The sequence below is a fragment of the Morone saxatilis genome, unplaced genomic scaffold (genome assembly GCF_004916995.1).
Source record: "Morone saxatilis isolate NCDOM2014 unplaced genomic scaffold, NCSU_SB_2.0 Contig8, whole genome shotgun sequence".
NCBI lineage: Eukaryota > Metazoa > Chordata > Actinopteri > Moronidae > Morone > Morone saxatilis.
The window spans coordinates 16214990-16225389 of NW_023340257.1; the positions used below are offsets into that span (position 1 = coordinate 16214990).

At 43.0% G+C, this 10400-nt stretch overlaps 1 protein-coding gene across 1 annotated transcript in view; it reads left to right on the top strand.

The window, feature by feature from the left end:
* bmp16 (bone morphogenetic protein 16) overlaps window positions 1-8812 on the top strand; it is a 10317-nt gene extending 1505 nt beyond the window's left edge. Inside the window, exons 2-3 of the mRNA XM_035680692.1 lie at window positions 4390-4763; window positions 6218-8812. Of these exons, the coding sequence (XP_035536585.1) occupies window positions 4397-4763; window positions 6218-7296 (1446 nt within the window). The 5' untranslated portion in view covers window positions 4390-4396 and the 3' untranslated portion in view covers window positions 7297-8812. The remainder of the gene's footprint in view (window positions 1-4389; window positions 4764-6217) is intronic.
* The last annotated feature ends 1588 nt before the right edge of the window (window positions 8813-10400 follow it).

Consider the following 10400-nt stretch of genomic DNA (forward strand, 5'->3'; position numbering starts at 1 on the left):
TGTGTGTGTGTGTATGTGTATATGTGTGCGTTTGACGTCTGGGTCATTAGCCAGCTAATCGGTCCAGCTGGGATGAATTAGAGAGTTGTTCTAATAGAGTCCAATAAAACCGCACAGCAGCCTACCTGGAATATTGTTCTAATGATTTCATCTGTTACGCCTCAGAGAGCAGAACCACGACTCCACTAGCAACTGTTTTGGACATTTTTTCCCCCCATTATATATTAACTCCACAGCTCAAAGTCATGCATTAATGACTAGTTAAGCATGGGAGTATTGTGCAGTCATAACCTCACAGTTAATTATACAGACTGTGGTGTGCATGCTCAGTTTATATGGCACAGTGCAAGGGCCTCTGTACAAAAAGAGCGGCGGTGAATGCAGATGTATCCTCAGAAGTGTTCTCAGGTGTGCATAAGTACACTGTACATCACATTTGGGCTCATGAGGCCATCCAGCATGACATATTTTTGAGTATTTGAGTAAGCTCAGAGTGAGAAAATGAACCCTGTGGCATGTACACTGCACATATCATGTTCTGGAAGAATGAGACGGCAGCATAGAAAAATGAGAACTGGAAGGGGGGGGATCAGGGAGAATGAGAGGAGGAATTTGGGAAAAGAAACACGGGAAGAACAACAGGAAGGGAAAGTTGAGGGACCAGGCGTAACATGAAGACAGCCGCGGTGGATAAATCAGCCGGCTGCGGTGACACTCCGGCCCTCTGGCCCCGGCAACAGTCCGCCGCACTCTTCCGCAAAAACACCATTCATTTAAGGCCTTGGAAGAAAGAGCAACATTAATGGGAGAGTAGGAAAGGGTAGAGGGAGATAGGGAATGGGAAGGTGATGCAGAGAAGCACAAAACAGAGGAGAAAGTCAGAAAAATTGATGGATGAAGCGAGAGAGAGGAAGGAGAACACAGAAAATAGAAAAGCATTTACATACTGTATGACAACATAGAGGACAAAGCAAAAGGACAAAGTTCAAGGAATGCAAAGAGGAAGGAGGAAGGGGAAAGGGAGCAGGGTTTGAAATAAACAGATAAAAAGAGAGGCAGAAAGAAACACGACAAAAGCAGGAGTCAGAAGCGGATGTCAGAGGTCAGAGGTTTTAATCAGCAAGTTCAGAAAGACACGGGGCAGGCCGGCGACAACACTCGTCTGCCGTGTGCCAGGGTCACGCTACTGTCTGCTTGGGGGGTCAGGTCACATCTAATATGTCTAATAGGCTGAGCTGCATGGGAAACGATGCACAAACGCTACTGCTGAGCCCCAACCCTTCACATCACCTTATCCCTGACCCATTCATCATGCAGCGCTCCTCCTTTATCCCCCAAGAACATTTGATTAGTCCATGTTCATGCCAGAGAAGGAAGGAATAAAAAGAGTTCAGTGAGGCAGGGATAGTCAGACATAAAAAGCAGAACTGGAGGAGTGTAATCATAAAAATGTCAGTTTTTCCAGCTAGCTGGAATGAGTCGACATCAGGGTGGGTGGCACCCTGCTGCACATGACACATAAAGATGCTAAATTAGGCCCGGATCCTCTTTGCCCAGTTTAATTTAGACAGAACCCGTCACAACACAGACACCCAGGGAGAACAGAGAGGCTGTATGTGTGTCAAAGTGATGTAGGACACCTCCACTCGCAACCTCTTTCTCTCCTTTCGTCCGCGTTTCTCGGCCTCGCACAGGCTGTGACACACCCTGTTGTGTGCAGACTGAACCTTTGAACCTCAGAGTCACCTGGGTGGTTTTGTAGGTGAGGAAAGTACAGGAGAGAGGTGGTGTTGTTGTCCTTAATCTGCTTTACAAGCCTCCACAGTACATGGGAGAGGCTGTCCAGCGCGAGTGTCTAATCTGTAATTGTCCTCTGTCGCGTTGCCTCAGGTGAAACAGCCCTGGGTGGGGCTGCAAGAGTTTAATGGATAGCTAGTAACAATCCCACGCTTGGAGGTGGCTTATTTTCCCAGGCCTGCTCTTTGAACCACGTACCACATGAACAACACACATGCATAAAAATATACACACCTTCACACCTGTGACCTCCTTTTAACCCTTTTTCTGACAGTGTGGTAAGATTAGCAGTCATTACGGTGTCATTATGTGTTCGCTTATCCATAAACGCCTCTGTTATCTCGCTGTAGAGGGCTTAATCAATTCTCTGTCCCTTAGAGTGATGAGATAAAGAGATAGAGGAAAGAGATATGTGAGAGCTTGGACAAGGAAAGAGATAACAACAAATACAGAGTTCTTTGTTGAGTAAGTGATAGACTGCAGTTCAGGTGCACAATCATTTATATTTCATCAACCAGGGCGACAATGTGTACATGATTCAATTCTATTCTACTCTATTATGTAGCACCCCACAATTCATTTGCAGTACAGATTGTTTTGTCTGACTGGTCAACAGGTTTTACTCCTCTGCCCTGACCCTTTTACACCTCACCTCGACCTCTTCAGGTCAAGAGGGCTGTTAACTTGCTGGTTTCTAATTACGGGCTCAGTTATTAACACCTGCGCTACAGAGGTGCAGGGTGTTAGCCAGGTCGTAGTTGGTAATTGTGTGACCCCTCTCTGTGGCTGTGTTCCCGCACTGAGAATGGTCATGGAGCAGAGAGATAAGATGAGCACTTGTTCTTTTGGGTCAGCTGAAAGAGGCTTCATTCTCTCAACACAATCAAGTTTAGTGTAAAGGGGCACTATACTGTCGGTCAGGTTTTTGTCAGAATTAAATTTGTGGGCAGAGACAGAATATGAAAATAATTCTGGTGTGAGTGAGGGAAGAGGGACGGGAGGTCACAACACTTACAACTCTTGACACACACACTTTTGAATAGGTGCAAATAACGATCTCTCTGCCCATAGAAGGGATTCTTAGGTAACTGATAGAGGTTCAAAAGGTGCAAACTAAAAGGTGCAAAACAAAAAAGGTAGCTTATTGGAGCATATCTCTATTAAAAACACACTGATTAGTTGAGCAGGGATGGATTGCCAATAGCATGGCTTTATCACTGCATGCACAGCCAATAACAGGACATTATCATCCTGTATTGAATCTCTTTCTCCGGACAAAACTAATGAACTAATTTAACCTGATCGTCCATTTCTTGTGTCTCCTTAGTTTTTTGAAAACTTCGACAAACTTTAAATCAGGATTTCATTCTAGCTTATGAACGTAATTATATTTCTATTTGACATTTAGTGTCAACATATTGCATATAAACACCTTGCAAAGGAGATAAACATCAGTGCAAAGCTTGGCAAGCTTTCGAAAAAATTCTGTATACGGTAATAGCTCTTCTCTTTCACAATATACATCACTTTCTTCAAAGCAAGACAAACTGTCCATATTCTTCAAGAAGAAAAACTTCCCTCCTGGCAGGAGTCCAAAGTCAATGAGCAAAGATTGCTGCAATGTAATGCTTTTGGACATAGTTGATCCAAATGTAAACAAAAGGGTCTTCGCACCACTAAAACTGAGAATGCAGGATTTAACCCGGATTTCAGACTTATCTGGCAGGTGTTCATACAGAAGGATCAACATGAGACAACAACTATATCTGAGTTCTGAATATTTTATGAGGGTTTGTAAAAGGTTTATTTTTATATCAGTAACGTAAACAGCATTTAACCAAGCCTGTTTTTCTAATTTAAGTGTCAATTAAATTTAAATCTGTCTTCTTCACTCACTCACACAGTCAAAGTCATAGAAACCTACATAATGTTTAAACACTCAATGTTTAATCCAGTGATTTGAAAAGAAAGGGAAAAAATACAGTTATCTGCCATATGTGAATGGCCTCTACAAGTACATTACATGTCATAGAGCCTTTGATTAATGTTAGATGTCTTTCATACACAGCACTGTGATCTCTTTCACACACAAACACACAGCATGATTAAATTAAAGACAGAGATCGTGTAATTACGCCTGCGTAGGTGTCCTAGGAGATATATGGGCCTTGGGGGTAAGAAGTTCGTCATAAATTAACAGAGAAAAAACAAAGTGGCACTTTTTCTACAGCCAGGAGTAACAAGCAAACAACTTCATGTGGATATGTGGACAGTAAATTTCTTGAACATATGCCCACATGAAGGCTGAAGACTAATGAGAAACTAGTGTGTCCAGGAAGGAGAAGACATAAGCATGATATACAGAGTCCAGGAGCATCTCAGAGGAGCTATCTCTTTTGCAGATTTCTCAACCAATACTTTATATTGTGTCAATATGTCATGTGATTTACACGATTGTGCAAGAACACGTAAATTCAAAGCGCCACTGAAACACGCTGCACAACCTGCCTTCACAAGTTCTACTCTTGATGTTTACCACTTCCTCCCTTCTTTTCTCCACCCCACCTGTCCTCCCATCATCTCTCCCTCCAGGTCCACCATGTTCCCTGCTAACCTCCTGCTCCTCATGGTCCTGCTGCTACCTCAAGCCTCGTCTGGTCGCCAGGGTGGAGACACCAGCAAGATCGACCATGGCAGAGTGTCGCCCATACCTTCTTCCTTGTCCCCCACACCAGCTGGTTCCCTCCTGAAGCCCAGTCTGGCTCAGACCATCCAGAGTCTACTCCTGAGCCGGCTGGGCCTGCAGTCGCAGCCTGACCCTCGGCCTGGAGTGCCGGTGCCCCGGTACCTCCTGGATCTTTACCGCTTCCACCAGCAGCAGTACCATCTAGTGGAGGACCCTTTATTTAGCTTCCCCAGCCAGCACATCCAGCAGGCTAACACTATACGCAGCTTTCACCACAATGGTAAGCTCACTGACACATCACGATGCCATGCTGTCAGCCTGTTTTATTGGATGTAAAACGACAATTAAAATATTGGAAATGTAATTGTTTGAACTGAGTCTTTTGCTTCAGGGAATCTGTTTATGCGTTCTGCTGAATTCTTTTATCAGCCACAGATGACTCACCATTTAACAATCACTAGTAAGATCTATATGTGTGCTCTTAGATAAGATGGGTTGTCAATGTCTTAAAGTCTTCTTTCGAAACATGTATCTCACACTAATGGAGATTTTGTCTGCACTCTCTGCGCTGCACTTCTGATCATGGCTGTATTGACCTGTTAGGAGGCCCCAGGGAAAACATTTGCTGTTGGGCTCCCACTTAGCAAACACCAATTTTTGTGCAAGTATCCATTACTGAAGCTCTTAAAATTATACTATGAGACAGGGTCCCTGAAACTGTTTTTGAATCATTGAATGCATGCTGCTGTAGGAATGATTGACTGCTTAAGAAACTCAAATTAAAAGAAAATGCAGTTCTGTAGTCAGTGTATTGCCTCATTCAACTGGTTTTATTGTCAGCAACATGTTAATGAGCTGAGACTGGAGACACCTATTTGCCAGGCCAATCGAGCTGAGAAAGTGATCAGAACGCCTGAACACACATGGAGTCTCTTAATCTAATATAAACCCTCTGGGGACGGTACAGAAGGAATTCACATCAGATGCCCTCTACAAGACCTGCCTACAACATTTGCTAATGATGCAGAAGTTGATATCAGTTGCTATTTTTATTTCCCTGGTGGAAATTCCCAGACAAATTTGCAATTAATCAAAATACCAAAGCTAATTGACATGCAGTGAACATGAGGCATTTTGGGACACGGGGCCCTGGGGCAAAAAACTGTTAAAAGCACATACAGTACACACAACCACATGTAACTCTTGGCCAGGAGCATATTTTACTTAACTAAATTAGAACCAACACATCTAGATACAAATGGATGCTTGTAAAGGTTCAGTTTACTTTGGGAAAACAGTTAAAAACATGCATTGTTAACATGACAAACAACAGTTCTGACTCTTCAAATTGTCAAAAGTTCTTTAAAAAACTTATATTCCTTGGCATTCATAGAGTATGAATCATTTAAAATATGTTCATAAGAATTATTATTATCAACCAATAATTTATCAACTATAATTAAATTAATAATAAACATAATATACATAATAAAATAAATGTCCCATTATTAGCCAATAATTATTGTGCATCCTTATTTGCTGATATTGGTGTAGTTTTTTAATTTTCTTAATTTTGAGACCATTCAAGAAAGACCTGGCAAATGACTATGAATCTGACTAATGTAGCCAGCATCTGTTTGTGTTCTTGTTGAGTGTAAATAAAGCCTCAGTAAGTATAAACCACACTAAAGCCCTATACTATCCTATCCTTGTCTTTCTCCCTCTTTCTTTTAGAGCCTCTTGGAGACAGTCCCATAGCAGAGGATGGTAAAAGGGTCCACATCTCCTTCAATATTTCCTCCATCCCTGAAGATGAGAGGGTGCTCTCTGCTGAGCTGCGGCTCCTCCGCAGTGACAGAGCCTACTTGGGTCCTGGGGCCCACAGACTAAACATATACCTCTCTGAGCACCATGAGGACCCTGCACCCACCCTGCTGGAGACAAGGTTACTCACCACTGGTCTCCATAGTCATAAAGCAAGTGGTTTCTGGGAGGCTTTTAGCCTAAATACAGAGCTCCTCCATAAGGCTCTTGCTGAGACTGGCATACTGGGCTTCCTTCTGGAGGTCAGACCTGAGAACAGCACCACCTCACTCCCTGACCAGAGCGTCTTCTCTGCTGCAGGTGAGGAGGATGCAGAGAAACACAAAGAGGGACACCTAAGGGTATGCAGGTCTGTGGGTCAGGATGAGCACAGCTGGGCCCAGGAGAGACCCCTCTTGGTGACTTACAGTCATGACGGGCGTGGAGAGCCCTTAGTCAAACACGGCAGGAGGAACCCCGGTGGTGGCCACGGGATGAGAGGGAGAAAAGGGACAAAAGAGAGGGCCAGGAGCAGCAGCAAGGGCCACAATAGAGACCAAGCCTGGGGGAGGGCCAAAAAAACGGGGTATACAGTGCCGGGGTTGGGGCATGATGATAAAGGAAGGGTCAGTTGGAGCGAAAGTGGAAGGGTGAAAAGAAATGGTGGTCGTGCTGCCAAACTGAAACGCCTTTCCCGCAACAGATGCCGCCGTCATCCTCTATATGTAGATTTCAACGATGTGGGCTGGCACAAGTGGATCATTGCACCCAGCGGCTACGACGCCTTCTTCTGCCTGGGAGAGTGTCGCTTTCCTCTGGCCGACCACATGAACTCCTCCAGCCACGCCATGGTGCAAACTCTGGTAAACTCTGTGAATGGAGCAGTGCCCCGGGCCTGCTGCGTCCCCACCTCCCTCAGCCCAATCGCCCTGCTCTACCTGGACCCTCAAGACCGAGTTGTGCTGAAGAATTACCAGGACATGGTGGTGGAGGGCTGCGGCTGCCGGTAGTGGGCAGGAGAACTCACCCAGAGAAAGCCAGACATGGATGGAGGAGCATCGAGGAAACAGGAGAAAGACAGAAGCATAAAAAGGCAGATGGTGGGAGGAACAGACTGTAGAGGCCAGCTAACTGCAAACAGACATGGAAACTGATAGAGACAAATGTAGCAGCATAAGAAGGATGAGTGGAAAGGTGGGAGATAATGGAATGCGTATAGCAGCTAAATCATTATCAGGAGTAAGGGTCAGACATAGAAAGAGAGAGAAAACGTGAGAGAAACAAACAGCATCTGCCACACAACAGGATAAATGATTAGACAATAAGTCAGAGAAGTGCAAGCAAGAATATAGTCAACACAGGTAAAGCGCCAGGAATTACTTTTCACCTTTTTCCCATTTAGCAATGATGCAGCTGTTTACACCATCAACTGACAGGCAACTTGTGCTCTCATGAGAAGCCAGCGCTTTAACATCAGCAGGAGTCTATGCTATATTCCAGTGTTTGCCACTCATCTCACTCTCACACAACTGTCTGACAGGCACATGTGTTTAGCTCTTGTGGAGGGCAGCTGAAATGATAAACATTCAGAGTAGGCGGTCGTGGACATACTTCAATTAAAGCTCTGGAGCAGAATTGTGTAACTTTTTGATGGACTTCCTGATGATCAACATCATTAGCAATACGATGATGGCACTAGCATGGCATCTAAACTTTTGTGTGACAGTTGTTGTTTCTGCAGTATTGGAACCGAGAAGTAGGGTGCATCTGTTTTTATGAACGTTAATATAATGACAGCTTACAAGCACCCCTACATCACAAGCTATTTAAAACCACAACAATAATGCTGAGGAACTATTATGCTATTGTTTGAATGTACTACTATCACTATTATTTAAAAAAAGAGACTTTTTTGTACATTCCTTTTGCAGACGTGAAGAAAATCCAAGTGATGGTTGTCTTGTGATTATACATAATTCCACTAAATGGCGATCCTAACTTAAAAGACACATTATGTATTTAAATAGCAGCAATATGGTGTATTTAATCTTGAAAATATTTAAGATACCTGCACTCAACGGAGCATACAGCAAACTGAAAGCCTGCCACCCACCTGAAATAAGTTATGGTCGCTTTACATCTGTACAAATGTTCAGTGTATTGAATTAACAGTCTGTATTACTTAAACTTCCCACCTTATCATTGCACACATTTTGGTGTACAACACATGATAGCAGACATAAGTGGTGTTGCCTTTAAAAACTCAATTAACAAGTCAATTGAAAGCTCTATGTATTGTAGCTACTGAAGTGTGTAACAACAGGTGTCTTTGCTAGTTGTGTCTGCATGTGTCAAGAAGACTGATATTAAAACTGGGACTTTAGTGCCTTTCAAACAGGGGCTTTAAAAGTGTTCTCTGCTGAGCTTAGTAATTGTTTTTCAGTGTTGCATTTTCCTCTCTAAATGGAAACATTTAAGCAACAGCTTGTAAAATGTTTGACAATATACCTCTAATAAACAAAGCAAACAGCACAACTGTCACGTTTTCTTCTTTTTCTGGGACCCAGCGCATGAAGAAAGTCTTACATGTATAGATTTTTCTTCAACTTACAGTGGAATTATTGCCACGTTCAGGAAGAAAAAAGGAAGCCAGAGATTCCACAGAGAGCGCATATCTAAACAGATTTGTGTATGTGATACTGTAGCTAAGGAAGCAGCTTGAAATTCTCACATCAAAACAGCTTGGAGTTTGAAAGTGAGATTTAAATGCAAGGGGGAAAGGTCTCCACTGTACACCCTTACTGCAAGAACCAGTAAACCACTGTATCACTTCACACTACCACCCGTGAAGAGTGCACACATGTTTCTGATTCCAGATATCGCACATGGACACAGAAATAAAGAGAAGGTAGATGAAGAGGAACAAAAGTTTACCCGCAGGTCATTCCTCAATGTAGGGGTCAAACCGACTCAACGGCGTCTTTGACCTCCGCATTCCTACGTGTTTGAAAAGAGGACCCTGCCCTCTCAGCCACCACCAGATGGACCAGCTCTCTGCAGGTGAGTGGAGCCCACAACCTGTCAGGGGACACGGTCTGATCCGGTTTCACACAAAACGCAGAAGTGTGAAGTTGGCACGAGGTAGCGAGCAGAAAGAAGTACCTAACCCATTAATGTCCTACAAAGCAGCTACAGTAATTGAGATTATATACAGACTACATCAGACTCTTAACAATCAGAGTAAAATATCTAACTTTGCCTCCACTCTTTTCCTCTTTTTCACCTAAATCACACAGGGATTGGAGATTACTTCCCAGGAATATATCACATGGTCCTGGACAGGATTTCTTGTCATAAATAAAGTTAGATTTTGAACACAAAACCATGGATAATTCATGCATGAATTAATAAAATAATATATTATGTAAAAACTATAATATAATACATAACAATATAACAATAAACAAGACATAAATCAAATGATTTATAGCCAAAACAATTACTGCAGATTTTCAAGAACAACAAAGTAATAGTACGAATTGTAGCTGAACTAAAACCTGCGATGCATGCTTACCAGTTTGGTGGACAGATGATTAATTGTAATTTCCTCCCAACATAAAATCAAACTTTTAAAAAAAATTAACAACTGTATTACTCCTTAGTTGTTACTTGATGTTACCAAATTGTATTCACCTGCAAGAGTCTCCTCTATGGCAAGATATTCCTGAGCTGCTCCTGGCCTTCCGTCAGCCATCTTGGTTTAATTTGTGTTGCAGTAGGCTGGCCGTTTGTTGGCAGTGTGTGGGACGACGCATTAGCATCCGCCGTGGTGGCTGATGTGCAACTATAACGTCAAAACCCATGCATACACGAAAGCGAGTTTTGAATTGCTATCCAGTGTAGCGAAAACATGAACGGGTCATAAAAGGCTGTTTATTCCAGTCTTCTAATGTCGTTCTTTTATGTTCATTATCAATTATTACTTAGGTGGAAAAAAGACACCTCTGATCATCTGTTTTTCTGCATATTCTCCTCGGATGTTTTAATACATCTAAGTGGTTATAGGAGAGAGTCTTACCATCACTGTGCTGGCCTGATGTCGAATAGCATTGCT